The 18,438-nt window shown below is 40.7% G+C and overlaps 1 protein-coding gene across 2 annotated transcripts in view; it reads left to right on the top strand.

The window, feature by feature from the left end:
- The window catches only part of B3GLCT (beta 3-glucosyltransferase), a 95,983-nt gene that overhangs the window by 25,591 nt on the left and 51,954 nt on the right, over positions 1-18,438 (top strand). For both annotated transcript variants that reach the window (XM_046664853.1, XM_046664852.1), the window contains exons 5-6: positions 14,670-14,746; positions 15,243-15,354. In XM_046664853.1, the coding sequence (XP_046520809.1) occupies positions 14,670-14,746; positions 15,243-15,354 (189 nt within the window). The remainder of the gene's footprint in view (positions 1-14,669; positions 14,747-15,242; positions 15,355-18,438) is intronic.

Genomic DNA, 18,438 nt, shown 5'->3' with positions numbered 1-18,438 from the left:
CATCTGCCGCCAATCCTCCTCTTTTTGCTGAGGAAGACTGGCCCTGAGCTATCAGCCAGGCCCATCTTCCTCTACTTTATACGTGGGACGCCTACCACAGCATGGCTTGCCAGGCGGTGCCATATCCCCACCCAGGATCCGAACTGGCGAACCCCGGGCCGCCGAAGTGGAACGTGTGCACTTAACCGCTGTGCCACCAGGCCGGCCCCTGACAGATTGTTTTATTGGGTAGTGGAAATAGGAGCAGCTTTAAGAGTTTAAAATTCTTCTTTGTTTGGAAACTCAACTTTTGGAGATTTTCTTCTGCTAAATCTTTTCTGATTTCATCAGAAAGGCAGACGTGCGGCAACCTTGACTGGCTGGGCTTTTTCCCTTTGCTCTGGTGGATGCCCTAGTGGAGTGGCCAATGTAGGCTGCTGCAGGGAGGAGGGGGGACCAGGAGCCGGGATAATCCCTGAGCTGGGTCCAGGCGAGCATTGATGGAATTCAGCTCCATTGAGCCTTGGCAGTGACCCCAACTTGTGTAATCAGTGGTGACATCAGGACAGAGTTATGTAGCCCTTACTCAAATAGAATTGAGTGCGTATATCCCTGTGTACTGCATGTGTCCCTGCTCCCAGGAATACCTTCTATCTTGTAGAGGCAGACTGCTGTGTTTTAACTTATATCCCCGTTTAATCCATACTAATAGTCCTTGTGATCAATGTGGATAATTAACATCCTTTGCCAACCAAGGCCAGTTGATTGAGTATACCCCATATTTCCTCCATTAGTTGTCCACTCCTTTTTTTTTTTTTGGTCTATTTTTGTGTAAATGGGTACTCATCACTGGCTCTTTACCTACCTTTTCCCCTTTACTCATCTGGGAAGAGTAGCTTCCAGGGAACTTTAGGGCAGGACAGTGGTCCCAGGACTTGGTTTATAGTGGGGATATGGCATGTGGGTACCTTTTGATGGGGAGCAATGTAAATTCCAAATGTTCTTTTCTTTCCCCATAGGAAAAACAAGACTTGAAAAGGTGCTGCTAGGGGCTGGGTATACCTGCTGTTTCAGGAGTCCCTGGGGCTCTGAAAAGGATAGGGCCCAGGTGCGGGACCACTGGATGCTTAAAACCGGCTTTGGGCTCTGGGGGAGGATGGTTGCAGGTTCCCATCTAAGCTGCACTCGGCGGTCGTATTTAGGAATGGAGCACATGTGCTGGTTGGAGCTTCTCTGTGTCTCTCGGGAGTTCAGGCAGATTGGCAGGCAGCTGAGAGGGGGTGGATCCAGCAGAGCAGTGGGAACCTCCAGTGCTTGTCACCTCTTGCTGAGACACTTGCACCAGAGTTGCTAACTAAAATCCCTGTCTCTGGATCCCAGCTTCGTTTCCCACCGCTCAGCCCCTTGCTCTTTTTTTTTTTTTTTGGAAATATCTGCTTTATCTCCCCAAACCCCCCGTATACACAGTTGTATATCTTAGTTGCAGGTCCTTCTAGTTGTGGGATGTGGGACGCCGCCTCAACGTGGCCTGATGAGCGGTGCCATGTCCGCGCCCAGGATCTGAACCCTGTGCTGCCGCAGTGGAGCGCGTGAACTTAACCACTCGGCCACGGAGCCAGCCCCAGTCTCTTGCTCTTTATTTGCAGGTCATTTCAATCTTCTTAACTTTCCTGGGGTCACCTTGCTATGCCATGCCTCTGTGGCTTTGCACATGTTGACTCTTGTCTTTTTGATGAGTTCTTGTATCCCCAGGAAGCCTTGTTGTGCACTCTTTTGACTCACAGTGGTAAATCACTTCCTCTTTGGTTCCACTTCTGTGTCTTGCACACACTTTTACTGTATACTTTTCACTTCCTATTATTATTATTATTTGTTACATCTCTGTCTGTCTCTTATAAATTTGGAGAGCAGAGAATGTGTCTCATTAGTTTTTGATTCCTTAGAACCAAGCACAGTGCTTTGCATGTACACGGCCTGAGTCCCCTGAATATTAATTGAACTGACTTCCTGAAATTCATTCTCATTTTTTCTTTGCTCTCTTTTCTATTGTATTGGTAGTTTCTTTTTATTTCTGGTACAGCATAGTTAGCATAGTTAGCTTTAAACACACACACGCACACACACACACACCCACCCACCCCCCCGTACTAATCACAAGTTCTTTGAAGGCAGACACTTTGGCTTGTTCTGCTTTTGATTCCTCGATGGTGCCTTAAACATAATGGGTATTCAATATATGGCGGTTGAATTGAATCCAGAAGAAATTGAACAAATTAAAATTAAAATTTACTTAAATAAATTGTTTTATCTATTTTTAAAAATTTTTGTTAATTCTTAAATTGATAATGGTCAACCTCTCCTATTTTACTTCTCTCAGTGAAACCACAGAGTTTAGGGAGAAGAGTAGGGAAAAATTGAGTATGAGTAGGTGCTAGGGAAACGAGATCTCATGATTAAGTGACTCTTTGAGAGACAATATGGAAAACAGCCAGAAAAGTCACTTGATAACTTTACCATAGATCATATAACAGTGACTTAAGGAAGATCGAGATTTACTTCCCCTCACAGACGGTCCAGGGGTCAGCAGCTCTACTCCAGGTTCCCTCTATCTTGTTACTTTACCCTGGGCTCTGGTGTCTTGTCCTCATCTGCCTGTGGTTGCAGCTGGCTTACCACCATTATATCTGCGTTCCAGTGCGTAGAGGACAAGCAGCTTCCATTTAAGGATATGACCTTGAAGTTGCATAGGTCATTTCCCCCTACATCCCATTATCCAGAACATAATCGTGTAGGCAAACCTAGGCTGGGACAGGTCATATCTAGTTGAGCGGCCATTGGTCCAGCCAAAACTCAAGGAATTCTAATCACTAAAAGGAGGAAGGTAGGAATGGGGACCAAATTGGCATCTCTGCTGAAGTCAGGATTTTGTTTACACATCAAGGACTCACCTGGTCTGTAGCAGAGTTTGTCTCTGAATCTCTCATTCATTCATTCAATATTTACAGAGCTGCTGTGGGCAAAGTACTGGGCATACAAAGATCGGCAAGGCATGGTCCTTGTACTTGAAGAACCCACAGTCCAGGAGAGGAGACAGGCCCATAAACTGGCAATTTTAAAGCAAGATGGAAGTGCAGACACTGAAAAACAACTATTGCATGATTCCACTTACATGAGGTATTAAAATAGTCAAATTCATAGAGTCAAAGACTAGAATGGTGCTGGGAGCTGGGGAGGGGAAACAGGGATTATCAACAGGCATACAGTTTTGGTTAAGTAAGATGAATAAGCTGTAGAGATCTGCTTTACAAAACTACTGTATTGTGCATTTAAAATTTGTTAAGAGGTTAGAGCTCATGTTGAGTGTTTACCACAATACAATAAAAAAGAAATTAAATAAAAAGTTAGGTACTAGCTAGCTTGAGGGGAGTCATGGGAGCAGGGACAGGCTTTGTGGGTAGACAGCCAGGTAAGGCAGCCAGGTGAGAAGCAGGAGCACGGGCTGTATGTGGGCAGTGCATGCGGTCCTGGGAGGAGGGCAGTGAGCGCGGCCGGTCTGCAAAGTCAGGTGGGGACCTGATCACCGAGGACCTCTATGTTCCTTCTCAGGCCTTTCTTGGGGGGCATTACTGGCATTTTGAGAGATATTTCTCAAGATACGTCCGAGACATTTGGCATCTCTGGCCTCTGGCATTACATGTAGGAGCGACCCCCAGTCACTGTTTCTGAAAGTGCCCCTGGTTGAGAATTACTGCCAGGAAGAGCTCCTAGGGCGTCGACCTGAGCTAATTTGTGTTTTAAAACCATCACTCTGGTGGCTATGAGGAGGACACCTTTAAGAGAGCAAACCCTGGGGCAGGGAGCCTAATTGTTAGGCCTTTGGACTCATCCAGGGCAAGGCTGCCCGGAGTGGGGGTCGCAGACGCCTGCTGGTTCATCCTCACAGACAGTCTGAGCAGCACTGCCTGGGGATGAGCGGTGAAGCTGGCTGGGGTGGTGGCGATTGGGGTGATGTGGGGCCAGAATGGGGGGAGATTGGGCGTGGGGATGAAGGAGAAGTCAGGACCACCTCCCAGCTAGGACTGAAGCGGGGTGGGGTGCGGCCACCATCTGAGACTGAGGAGGGGATTTGCAAGTTTACAGGGTGCAGGTAACTTCAGGTTTCAGTGGATGGAATTTGAAGTGGAGATGTCAGCGTCCGGAGGCTCGATCCTTGTGTTAAGCTCAGGAGAAAGGTTTGACCAGAAGATGGTGGATTTGGGAGTCAGCAACATATATATAGGTAGTGGCAGACTTCCAGGGGAGCAGTGGGACTCTGGGGAAAACCGATGTTGGGGGGCTGGGCAGAGCAAGAGCTGCCATCTCAGGAGACAGAAGGAGTGTCCAGAGACAGAGAGAGTGCATCATCTGTGGTCAGGGAATCTGAGGGCATAGCCTGTCCTTGTATGGACTCTGCCCATGCACTTAGGTCAGGAGGCATCCCTACCCAGAGTGCTTTGTTGCTGCTGCCACCGTTGCTTTTTTTAAAAGATTTTATTTTTCCTTTTTCTCCCCAAAGCCCCCTGGTACATAGTTGTGTATTTTCAGTTGTGGGTCCTTCTAGTTGTGGCACGTGGGACACCGCCTCAGCATGGCCTGATGAGTGGTGCCATGTCCGCGCCCAGGATCCGAACCCATGAAACCCTGGGCTGCTGAAGCAGAGCACGCGAACTCAACCACTCGGCCACAGGGCTGGCCCCCACCGTTGTTATTTTTAATTGTGGTAAAAAATATATAACCTAAAATTTGCCATTGTAACCGTTTTTAAGTATATGTAAAGTACATTTACACTGTGCAACCAATTTCCAGGACTTTTTCATCTTTCCAGCTGATACTCTATCCCTATGGAACAGCTCCCGTTTGCCCCCTCCCCCCAGCCCCAGGCAGCCACCGTTCTACTTTGTGTCTCCGTGGATTCTCCTGCTCTAGGTACCTCATATAAGTGGAATCATACAGCATTTGTCTTTTTGCGACTGTCTTATTTCACTTAGCATGATGTCCTGAAGGTTCATCTGTGTTGTAGCATGTGACTGTATTTCCTTCCTCTTAAAGGCTGAATGTTATCCCTGATATTATCTTGACAGACTTTCCTGCATGTCTTTGCTGGCCACCTCAGTCCACCATGACGATGTCTTTGTCCCCAGGCACTGCTTTCTGGGCCGCTCGTTTGGTACTCCACTTGGGCTGCCCTGCAGTGCCCTTTGTCCTTTAGGGCGTCATTCCTGCCTTCAGAATTGGAGGGAGGCCGGCCCTGCTCTGTCCTCCTCTGTGTATCCCCCACGGCAGCTAGTATAATGCCACGAGCGCACGCAGATGCTGTATTTTCACCAATACATTTTTCTCAGCTTTGAAAACTTGGAAAAGAGCTCCATTTATGTAAAGTATTGAGCTTTCCTTATACTTCATTTGTGCTTTCATTTAGTTGTAATATGCTTATACTTAATTTTTACTGTCATTTGCATTTACGATGTGCAGTTGAACCTATTTAGTAGGTGACTTAGTCTGCCACTAGGTGGCAATATTGGTTTTACATTTAAAGACATAATTAGGCAATATCATTAAGCACATCCCGTCCCCCCAGCATTTAATTTCTGTGATAATAAATGGAGTCTAGACTAAAGCAATAAGGAAACCTCCCTTTAATGATAAGATAGTCTGTTTTTCTTATTCTGAAATTCTTTCCTAGAATGGAAGCCAACTGTGCGTACCGAAGTAATTATGACAAAACTTTAATGCTTGGATTTAGTTTGCTCACAAGATCCAGAGTGTACTGTTATGGCTTAGATAACTTCATATTTGGATGAGCAAATATTTTTGTAGTTGAAATGGCTAGAAAGATTTTAGAATTTGCAGCTATCCTTGATACTGGTTCATTTTTTCTCCTTATGGAGTTTTTTAAGCTACGTATGTGATTAAAAACTGAGTTTATTCCGTAAATAGCATTTTAGACATCCAGAGATTGTTGACAGCTAGCATAGGGTCTGCAGACAACGCTTGGAGTATTGATGAGATACCCTGACCTAGAACTACATGAAAATAGAGAAATAAGATTAACTTCGGAGAATTGAATGCTAAGATGCACGAAACATAGGGAGGCAAAGTCCCTTTAGGAGACAGGTGTGGCTCCCTAGTTAAAACCTAACTGGAACTTGTTTTAAGAAGTTGACATGTTCTTGAGAAAGAATTGACAGCCCAGTCATCAGCTGTGGAAGCTGAGAAAGGCTGAATGTAAGGCAGAAATTGTCATGGCATCCCCAGCACCGTGGCGGGGAGCTGGTCGGCTCCTTCGAGAGGGGTCAGTCCCATGGTTTGACAAGTGTGCGCTTACCTCTAATGGAACAGGATGTCTGGGGCCCTCGTGTCACCTGGGGCCTGAATCATGAAGTCTTCAGGATGCAATTTTGGTTTTCTCCATAGGTTTGCCCACCACGAGCGTTCACAGAAGTTGCTTGGTGAGGGAGGAATCAGCACTAAGTTTTATCATCTGAATATTTATCTGATAGCCCAAAATATCTATTCCTCCCACACTACCAGATGTCTAGAACTGCTGTTTATTTATTCACTACTCCTGTCAGGTTGTACTTGACTACAGAATCTGCAAAAAATTAAGGTGCAAAAATGTAATGGTTTCTGTGATTATGCATCTGTTTCTGGCTGTTCTCTTTGCTTCAGCAAGTCATTACCTGTTTTGCCTCAAGGTGCTAAAATGCGGTCTTATTAAAAATGCAACCTTTTTCATCCTTCTAATGTGAATATAAAAACAGGAGCCTAAACTAACTTTCTGTCTGAAAATTTAATACTGTTCTTGGAGTTACTAGGGTGGTGAAAGTGTTTCTCTTGTTTTCTAAAGTAATTTGGGTCATTCTAAGTTGTCATTCCCATCCCGAGTTTTGAAGCTTATCATGCAGTTTATAATGGCTTTGAAGTTTATAATTGTATGTTTGTTCTAATTAATAAGCCAGCAGACTTTACCATGGTGCAGACTACCATTCTAGATTGCTATGGAGCAAAGGTTTAGAAAGGAATGAGAAAAGATCTTCTAGTTCTTTGATTTTAATTATAAGGTAGATGGCAACTATTTCATAATATAAATGACTGTATCACTAAACAGAAATTAAAAGTCCAGCATAAGTGTATTACAGTATTTATTCCACAAATATTAGTTGGACATCTATAGTTACATTAGGTACTTTTGAGTGAAACAGGACATCTCCAGACAATACATGGGGCCCTTGAGAGAGCCGATACACATTGGAAGCTAAGAAGTGGAGTCATCTGTAAAAAGCACTAGTTAATATAGTGCTAATGGTGCATGTGAAGCCTGAGAGGATGAAGGAAGACTTTTGTTAAGTCGGGTACGAAAGACCGGGAAAATTAGCTGGAGGGGTGTCGGTTTAAGACATGGTTCTAGAAGACAAGGATGTCAATTGTCGGGCAGGTTTACTTTTGGGGTGCCAGGTGGGGACTGGAACTTGTGGAGGCACAGTTTGGGGCATGAGCAAAGCATGTGTTAGCAGTGGAATAGCGATCTTTTTAAATTGGAACGGATGGAAAGTAAGGTTGGTGAAATGTGGTTCACGAGTATGAGGTTCCGAAATGCAAATCTGTAGATAGAAGAATACTGATTTTGAAAAAGCGCTATTTTTTTCCTGAGTTTTTTTCTCTCTGCATTACAGATGGAAGGGAAATGTGAAGTTATAAATATTGATTATTTAAAGAGGTGCACGAAGGAAAAACCAGGTGGCGGCGAGGCTAACAGAAACCCATACAGAGAGTTTGTGCGATGATCTCCTAATAAATCAGGCACTTCGGTGTACTTGTTTTAAATACCTACTGTGTGCATAGCGTCTGTGTGTCAGTTATGGTTTGACTTCTGTTTTTTGAACGTAAGAAAATTCTGTCTTGAGTGGATGTTTGTGTGAAGATTTGTGTATTTCGTTTGTTTATGAGATGGAGCAAACAGCTCAGACTCTGGTGAAGACTCCATTGGAGTATCTTGTGTTTATGTTGTGATGGAGAGACTGTCATCTCAGAAGCTTTTATTCCCTCTGGAGTCTGGGGTCCAGTGACCAAGGGGATCCTAGACTGAGATCATTTATAGTGTAGCTTCAGAAGTGTATTCACACTTGCCTAAAATCATGGAAAGCATTATTGTTCTTCAAAGGAATTTCAAAGTATGATTAAATTGAAAACAATAAAGGAGAGAAGATAGAGCATCGTTGTGGTTTTTTTTTTTAGTAGGTTCTGGTGGAACAAGGATTCATGCATCATTTTGAAGACTCTAAAGTGTAGCCTTTAATGTTAGCACAAGGCAAGGATCATGCTGGGATGGGGAATCGCTTTGAATGGGGAACAAGGATGTAAGCTCCTGTGGGAGGGAGTGATCAGAGAAAGGGGACAGACAGAGTTTAGATGAAGGCAGGACCTAAGATATGGGCAGAATCACACATAAATTATGGTTGCATTTTTAAGACAACCTGCAAAAACAGAAAAGAAAATTCAGAAGTGGGAGATGCTGATAAGGGTTTTTTGAGGAGTGGGTGTGTGGGATGGTGCAGCTATAGATTACATTTTGTGGCAGGTGTTGGATTACATGTTCTACTTTAGGCCACATGGAGCCCGACTAGCTGCTTAGAAACCTCGCCACTCTCCCCACCCCCAACTCAGTCGCTTTGCAAAGAACAGACACTTCTAATTCAATTGCCTTCTTTTGTGATATGAACTGTATTTAAGACCTGGCAGAATCTCAACCTTACAAATAAATGATTCTTTTTGCTCGTTGACAGAAAGTTTTGGAAATCACTGTTTTCTTGAGAAGAATTAGTCAGGCTTTGGCTCATCAGTTTAAAAAAAACCTTATTTCCATAAGATTAAGTCAGGAAAGCGAGAGCAAAGCCTTTCACCGGTGAGTGTGAAGGGAGCCTGAGGAAGATGGCCTCGTGTTTCCTATTTTTAGAAATTTTTTTATTGGCAAGGAGACAGTGTGAGTGAGAGTCATGTTGCCGTCTATGACTGACCTTTTCTTTTTTAGGTGAGAGCAGTGGATGCTTAATTAGTGTACTTACTAGAAGTTCATTTTTTGTGGTAATTGAGAGATATTATTTACTATAATTTATTAAAATAGATTGTTCTTTATTAAACTGGAGACTTTACTACATTGCTGTTGAGTAAGAATTTATTCATCCATTCATTTAATAAATCTCTATTGAATATTTACTTTATGCAAGGGCCCACACAAGATGATCCAGGGGAAAACAGAACACTGGGACCGAGTCCACTTCCTCTGGGGAGGTCGTTCAGCAATAGTGAATTCTTCACACCGTGTAGAAGGCTGAATCGTGAACGTTTGTCTCTTTTTGGCTGCCCAGCATTTGAACCCCTGCCCTGTACTGGAGAACTCTACTATGTATGAGTCTGGTGAGAGCTGGGGCTTGGCCCACTTGGAACGCCAGAGGCTAAATGCTGCGTGTCACCAGGCTCAGGAGAGGCCAGCCTGTCGTCAAGTTTGGCCAGTCAGACGTTGCCATGCAGGATTCTGAGTCTGGAGCCAGGGACCCAAAGAAGCCAGTCACTTTAGAACTCACTCCTCTGGTGGTGACATCAGTGCCCAGTGTCTAGAGGTGACACGGGGGACCAAGTTAAGGACCAGCACATACAAGTTAGCGGAGGAAGTGAGTGCTCCTCAAGGACAGTGCTAGTGGTCAGTGATGCCCAGCAGGGCAGCCTCTTCCGGGACAGTCAGTGTGGACGGTGCCATGCCTGTGCCCACCCTCCAGGAGGCTCATTGTAGTAGGGGAAGCACTGCACGTTGCTGCGTGAAGCAACATCAGCACAGCACTGTGCCGACACAGGCAAGGAAGCAGCCAGCCGTGCCTGGAAATGTCAGCAAAGGCGGTGACATTTGAGTTGAGCCTTGAAGGAGGAGTCAGAGTTTGCTAGACTCCTGTCTGTAGCAACTGTGAGGACTCCCACTGATGGAGGCAGTAAGTCTTGGGTCTCACTGGATGTTAGCAGTGGGTGAATAACAGGAAGATGAGTGCCTCTGTAAGCTAAGATGATGAGTGTCTGTTTGGCAAAGCAGAGTGGAGGTGCCAGGGTCTGGAGTAGAGACAGAGTTGGAAACTACAGTAGTAATCAGAGCTGACTTTTACTGAGTGCCCATCATCGTATTGTTTTATTTAGTGCCCCTACACACTGTGCTGTGCTGTTTACAAGCATCAGCTCATGTAACTCTCTGGAGTGGTTTCTGTTTTCTCCCCATTTTGCAGAGAGGAAACTGAGGCTTAGAGAGATTGAGTGACTTGCGCATGCTGACGTCACTCATAGTGCAGTCAGGCCTGTATCTCAATTCTGACTGGTGCCAGAGTCTTGTCTCTGTTCTGCTGCCTCCTGATGCACAGACTGGGCCGTGGTCACCTGGGCAGCAGATTGGTGCAGCTGATGTGGGGGAATAATTCCATGCTAATTAGTAAACTGTCCTGTTCACTCGTCCCTTCAGCTGGCTTGCTTTTTATACCATTGATCCCTGACATTATAGTCTGTATTTATTTGCTTATTGCTTGCCCCCTTCACTAGAATGTGAGATCCAAGAGGGCAGGGTCTCTGCCTTGTGTCTTCACAGCTGTTCACTGTGTTCCTAGAACAGTGCCTGGCACGTTATAGTTGCTCAACAAATTTTTTAAAATCATGATGTCAACAACCATCACATACTTATCATGTGCCAGGTATGTGACATGTATTAACTCACTCAATCCCCAGGACTATGGTTATCCCCATATTAGTGATGAGATAACAGAGACACAGGTCTGGGAACTTGCTGAAGGTTGCATGGCTCAGAAGGATGGAGCGATGGTACTGATTCAAGGGCTTTGGCTGCAGAGATCAGGTCCTTAAACGCTGAGCTTTACTGCCTTTCGTGGATGAATGAATGATTAGTTAAGACAGATTTATGTGAGCTATAAAACTGTACTTAGTAATGCATTTCAAAATAAATAGTTTATAAAAATAAATTTTATAAATAATGAGGTAATATTTTTCTCTTGTTAGGAAAGGACAGTTAATGATTAAGACGGATATCTGGGAGAATCGCTCTTTTTTTTAATGTAGACTCAGATTCCTGCTATAATAATGTTACTATAGCATCACATATAATCTACTGATCCATAAATGAGGACTGGATTTTTAAAGGCTAGTAAATCTGATATATGTTCCAAACAGCATATTATACATCTCCATTATTATTCTCATAAGTTTTACTTACTTATGGAAGAAATTATATTAATTTTCATGTTAATTTTCATCATAATTTATTTGTTGGTCTAAAAGCTCAGTTCAGTGCCTAAGGACTATGTAATAGTTGGAATTGGAAATACAGTTGAACTGGATTCAGTCTTTACACAGGATTCAGCCTTTGAGAACCTTTGCCTAATACTGAACGAATGTCTTGGCTTTTGCTTTCTAATTTAGTACTTGGTCTGAATAGTGACACTGAATTAGACCATAAACTCATGTACTGCTAGGCTTATCTTTTAAATTAAGGTATGGATGAGTTACAATTGTTGGGCAGCAGTCTGTTGACAAGCGAAAAGGGCAGCAGCCTGGAGTTAAATGAGTTGGATTCTTTCCAGATGGACAGAAAGACTAAAGTGATTCAGAACCAAATTTGCCTAATAATTAAAGTTATTTATGATATTTAAAATATTAATCTGTTTTAGTCCTTGTTCAAATGTTGGCTTTTTCATTCATCCTATTAATATTTATAGATATAAATTTTTAGTCGTTTCCCTCCATATCAGGAATAATGGGCTTTCTCCATTCTCAGAGCATTTTTAGAATGCTCCATTATGGAATCAAACCCTTTCCCAAGTGAGGATGATGGTTATGTCTAAGAACCAGGTAATGAATTAGAGTGTTGGTTTTGTCTGTCCTCTATAACTATTAGCAGCTTTAAATGTGAATATATGCCTCGATAAGAAATATGTTCAAAGGAAGTACTGACGAAGTCCAGAAGGCTTTCTGACTTCAGGGTGCCTATTAGGATGTCAGTAGATGCTCATGGTGGAAATTAAGGTAGACTTTGGTTCAATGAGACAAACAGAGTTGACATAAGGAGTGTAAATTGCTGTGGTCAGCTTTTCATTTTCTTTCCCTTTTCTGTCATTACCTACATTTGATCATTTGTATTTTTAGCCTTCTTATGCTTGCCTCTATTATGGCATCATCTCATTATTGCTCAGATTTTGCCTTACCTTTTAGGTTTGAAAGAGTAGCATGGTTTGGTGAATAGACATCATTTAGACTGACAACAGACAGTGCTGTGTGCATGAGTGCCTTTACTGTAGCTTTTATTCCAAACGGCTCTGTTGATATAACATTTTCTTACTCTCTCCTTGATTTTTCATTTGAAAGCTCTTTCTTAGTCATCCATCCAATTACATATTAGAAAAACTTGGTTTGCGTCTAAAAGTGCTGTAAGCTGGTGAGACAGCACCTTTAAGCAGGTCTAGATCTTGTGGTGGTGTTAGATAGAGCAGACAGATAGAAAAAAAATAAATTATTACAATTGCAAGGGGTAAGAACTGAGATAAGATCATTTGGAAAATTTTTTTCTGGCCTTTTAAATTATTTTATCTCAGAAGTGCTAATACATATGAGTATTTGTGTGTTTTTGAAATGTTTCTAATGGGGGATAACTTGATTGCCATTTGTGTATTCCCCAAGTGAAGCAAATATGAAATCCAGGCATATGATTTAGTAAACAAAAAGTGATGGAGATAGGAATAATTATAGTCCACTAGTAACTCACAGAGTTTATTTTAGTCTAGAATTTAACTCCTCCTTTGTGCTGATGAAACCTTTGTCTGCTGCACTTTTATTGTTGTGACAGAAGTTATTCGTAACTTTTGTTGTCGTTGCAACTCTGCTAGGAAAGTGCCCTGACAGCCCTTCTGCAGAGGTCACCTGTCTAGGTGTAATACCTGTTGACGTCATTTATATATTTTCTATAACTAGGAAGGATAGTTATTTTGTTTGGAGGGAAAATTTTGAGGTACAGTCATTTTTCCTCAAGAAATTTTTTTTAAGTAAACTATGTTTTAACTTTATTAAAGGATTTTTAAAGCATATATGTAGTACTTTTGTCATCTCGACACAAATATTTTCATTTTTCTTGTTCTTTTCAGGTTCTTTTCATATATGAATTTGTCTTACGTAGTTGGAATTGTGTCTGTTTTCCCATTTGATGTAAAATTTCCATTGTTATAAAGTCTTTATTATTATAATTTCAATTGGTGCTTAATAGCTCATTCTCTACTTATTTTCTTATAAAACTTTAAAAAATATTTGCTGTTTCTTTTCTAGCTAGTTCATATTAGCATGCTCCCATAATTATTTGAAGGTTTTATGCAAATACTAATGTTACTAGTTTTCTTCATGCATGATTTTTATTCTTATATAGTTCCTCATGAATATATATAATATTATATATATTGCAATTTTTAAAAAGACAATGAAAATTACTGCATAATTTAGCATCAGCAGTAGGAAAGCTGTGAATTATATTGGGTAAATGCTAATTCAGCCTTTAGGTTTGCTTTTTCTCTCTAACATGCCATGTTGTTAGTCTGATTTAACCTGTGATGACTGGTTTTGCATTTCATATTTGTACAAGGAAGTTAAAATAAATACTGCATAAAATAAAGACATGAGACTTATTTGATATTCAATTCCAAAGATTTATGTTAAATATCATTCCCTTCTTTGTAAGTAATAAATTTATATGAACTTTAAGACTGGTATGGAATCTACTTTAGTGCAGTAATATTTCAGATATTTAGGCTGTATTCTTAAAGTCTTTGGTCTATACAGTTACCAGGATATAATTAGTCTAAAACACAGAACATACTAAAGTTTGTTGGGGAGGGGCGTGTCCAAGCATATTAGATATCTGACTTTGGCTTGTAACAACCTGAAATATATTGAATCGTGCTTTATTTCAAAGCTAACATTCTTAGCCTTAGAAATAGTAATCTCTCTCTCTTTCTCTTGTATCTGTATGCATGTTTATTTAACCATAGTTATGGCTTATTTCTGGATCTTAGTTCCTTCTAAGGAATTTTGAAATTCCATCATTATACTGTTGCTATTATTGCCTGACTACGTAAATATTCTATTTCTAGTATTTAAACCCCAAACTCCTCATTACCATGGTGTTTTAGTGTACTTAAAAAATTTTTTTTTCACATGAGGTAAATTGGATATTATATCCTCTTTGTTTAACCGAAGTGTTTTATTTTCCATATGCTACCAGTGGTGTGTATACAATAAAAACTGTTTTTCTGCCTCTGAGTTATCTGTGACTGCTTCTTCCTGTCCAGTCACCTTTGCAAATCTGCATGTTAGGTCCGCTGCCCGGATCACTGAGGACCTTCTTGGAGGTCTGCAGCACTGGCCGGCCTGGCTGGTGGAGAGGCTGTGTGGATTCAGCCCAAATCCCTCATTTCTAGTAGCTCCTGAAGAGAAGAAAAAGAGTTGTATGAAGAGTAAAATGTCAGGTCTCTAAAATTACCTGCGTTTTAAAATTGAGACTTTTATTTTAATTGTTGTGGTCATGTTGTATTTTTATTTATTTCTCCTCTTCGATGATGTTTCTTTAGGAACTCCCCAGAGTCCTCCTCCTCCATCAGCTGTCTGAGCAGGAAGGTGCATGGACCGTCCTGCCATTGTTGCCACAGTACGTTTAACTCAGAATGTGTAAGCCATTCACATTGCTGCCTGAACACTTAGAGCCTCCCTTGTTTTCTTATCAAGAGGGTGTGTTTTTGCTCAGAATCAGTAAATAGAGTAAATTTGAACTCTACTTTTTATGACAACTACATTAACCAGATTTCTTGATGGTTGATTCTTAATCATGAATGGCTTTCATTTTTAAATATGTTTCTTTCTTAAAAGATAAAATGTCGATATATTTGTTGTTTATATTTGAAAATTATCTGTCTTCTGAACTGATGTTGTTATGAAGAGAATTAACTTTTAAGAACTCTGTTTTATAAACCATTAGTATCTGGCTTTTCTATAAGCTGAAACTATACATTGAAGAAAAATATAGAGAAAAAAATCTAGATTTCTTCCATTTTATGTGTTCCATCCATTTCCTCCTTATCAGTTTTAAACTTTATTGTAAACTCACCTTATAGAAGCGATTACTGTAACCTGTTTCTTTTTGTCAGCTTTTCTGCAACATATAGCAGAAATTCATCATGGATTTTCTTCTGTGAAGAAGAGACAAGAATACAGATTCCAGAACTCTTAGAAACACTCAGAAGATATGACCCATCGAAGGTGAATACAATATTCAATACCAGTATTTATCTTTCAGGGAAAATGCTTAAAAGAAGATTTAATTTTGTTAAGAGGTTTTTTTAATCTAATAAAAACAATTTAAAATCAAAACAAAACTAAATAATAGTTGAGTATCTGGAAGCCACTTTAAATAATTCTCTTTGAGATTTGTAGCTTTCAGAGAGATAGAACTTATAATGAACCATTTTTAAATGAAAAAAAAATCTATTTACGTGAGTTAGCAATTTCAGAGAGTTAAAAAACTATAACCCAGAGTTAAGAAATATTTAAATTGATTATTTCTCTTTATCAACAGTGACCACATATTATTTTAGCTAAATACTCTCTGAGTACCAACTGTGTGTGGAACGCTATGGGGAACAGGGGCTGGGATGGACAGACGAGGATCCTGACTGCGCAGATGGTGCAGAAGAGCAGGGAGGGGATGGACATTAGATAAGCAATGACAGGTACAAGTGAGGCCTCGTTTAATAAGGGCAGCACAGGACGTAGCACAGAATCTAACATAATCTGGCAGAGTCAGGACAGGAAGTAACTTGTCATCTGAGTCCTGTAGGATGAGTAGGAATTAATAGGGGAGAAAGAAAGTGTTCTAAGCAGAGGGAACAATATTTGAGAAAGTCTGGGGGTGAGAGGGGATGCATGTTGCGTTAGAATTTCACTACTACTTTCATGTTTTCAAATTTTATTTTGAGCAGATATGATGTGGCAATTGGATCTCATTTACCTCTAAATCCCTAGTACTGAACAGAGTGTTTAACACTTACTAGGTGGTTAATAAACGTTTGCGAACCGCTGAAGAACCCTGTAATGTCAGCTTTCCTGCTGGGCTATGCTCGGGGCCTCAGGAGGTTTAGAGGCTGCCTAGAGATGTGCCGAGAGTAAACCATCCAGTTCTCTTGGGGAAGCCCAGGTTACACCCTGATCACTCTATAGAAATCTTGAAACTTGGAGTAAGTGGAATTGACTCCTTTCTGGTACTGTTAGACATGGGCGCCACCCAATTCTGATGCCCACTCCAAAAATGAATCAGGTTTAATAAGGGTATGGGGAAGGAAAGGTGGCTTCTGGGTGCCGGCTTGGTTTCTTGATGTAGATGCGAAAATTTGGGCAACAGTAATCATTAGACTGGTTTCCTGAACACTGGAGTAAATGTGTTACTGTAATAAAACCTCTGGTTTCGGTGCTGTTTAAATGCTGGAAGGATGCGTTATGATTTCTTTTCATGCTTTTGATTTCTGGGAAGGTACAGATATAATTGAGTGAGAAGGTTGTTAGGTTAAAAAAAAATTCCTTCAAAGGAGAGAAGAATTATGACCGTGTCTCAGCCAGTGTTTTCAGATGATGCTGACCAGCATCTCTGTACTTTCTGCTGTGTTTTATGTGAAACATTTGTTAGGCTTTTATGTTTCCTTTTGACTTGAGAAAAACTCCCAGATCTTTTCTAGGATGTAGGAGTTTTCGTCTCCTCCTAATGTTCATTTCACCTGGAGATTATTTTTCCATTATCCGTAGCTCTAATTCTGTACAGAAGATGGTGACTCACTCTGCTTTTTAATGAAAATTGGAATGATAAATTTAAAAGTTCAAAGCGAGTTCATGAGAAGCAAGTACAGAGCAGAGGTAAAATGAGATGTTTCCCCCGCCCTTTTCTGAACTCTACCATGTGAAAAAAAATCTAGGATGCTTTATTTCTTTTGAAACTAGCATTAAGAAATAACGGTTACATAATGTTCAAGCTAGCTCAAGCCAGTCTGGTTTTTTTGCCCTACCATTTGAAATTTTAGGAAAAAAATATAAAGCAAACCTGGCTTTGATAATGACATATATAAGCTACATTAAAATAATATTATGCAATGTGTTAGAGTATCATTTATTTTGTTTGATTCTGATGTTTTTTCTCTTCAATATCTTTTTGTCATTCTTACTAATGCAAATTTATATTGTAATATGATATTTTAAATGGAAAAATTTAATCTTTATTAAGGTAACTAATCTTTGTTAAATTGCCTTTCTAAGTGATTTCTATAAATTTCCATATCCGGTGACGTCTTTCTTTTTTTTCCGCCATATGCTTTTAATATAAGTATGCATTTGCTGAAGTGTCCTGACTTTTTTATTTTTCATAGAGGCAAAACATGGTGCTGATAAAGAGTAATTCTAAAATACTAATAGAACATTGTCTGAGCTATTCTTTTACAGTTTATCTTGATTATAATTATGGAGCCATTGAGAAAAAAATTAAGAAAGAGGAAGGAGTGCTGCTTTTCACAGGTTCTGTATTAGTGGCTCCCTTAAAGTAGTTTACAGTATAACCCCCTGAAAAAATTTTGAAAAACAATTTTATATATTAGCTAATAGCTACACACTGCTATGTTAAAACATAAAAAACATGTTTTGCATAAAATTGTTTGGAACAGGAGATTATAATAGTGAAATATTAGTGAGAAAAGTGATAAATATATACGGATGTGTTCTTTTTTTTAAATAAGCTGTATTAACATATATTAAATCTGATGATTTTCATATTGATTAATGTTTATTCATTTGATGAAGTGTTATATTACTGATTTCTTTTAAAAAGGTGTTGGATTTTCTATCTCAAGCCAAGGCCATTTGCCTTACAGTTATTCCTCTTGCCCAGTGATGACTTAACATATCCGTGGACAAAGGATCAGGAAGAAAACTGTGAGGTGGACCTGGGAACCCAAGCATATAGTTATGTTAATGACTGTCACACATGTTCCGTTAGGACTTGTTGCTGAATTGACTAGAACTAAGACTCTGGGAGGTGTTGGGAAACCACCACAAGCAGAAGAGGGCTCTTAAGAGAGAGTACTCTGGGGCCGGCCCAGGGGGCCTAGTGGTTCAGTTCGGCGCGTTCTTCTTTGGGGGCCTGGGTTTGGTTCCTGGGTGGACCTACACCACTCGTCTGTCAGTAGCCATGCTGTCGTGGTGGCTCACGTACAAGAAGAGGAAGATTGGCAACAGACGTTAGTTCCAGGCAAATCTTCCTCAACAAAAAGAGGAAGATTGGCACTAGATCTTAGCTCAGGGCAAGTC

Source organism: Equus quagga, chromosome 6 (assembly GCF_021613505.1).
Source record: "Equus quagga isolate Etosha38 chromosome 6, UCLA_HA_Equagga_1.0, whole genome shotgun sequence".
Classification (NCBI taxonomy): Eukaryota; Metazoa; Chordata; class Mammalia; order Perissodactyla; family Equidae; genus Equus; species Equus quagga.
Note: the sequence above shows the minus strand (reverse complement) of the source record. Positions and strands in the feature narration are given on the sequence as shown.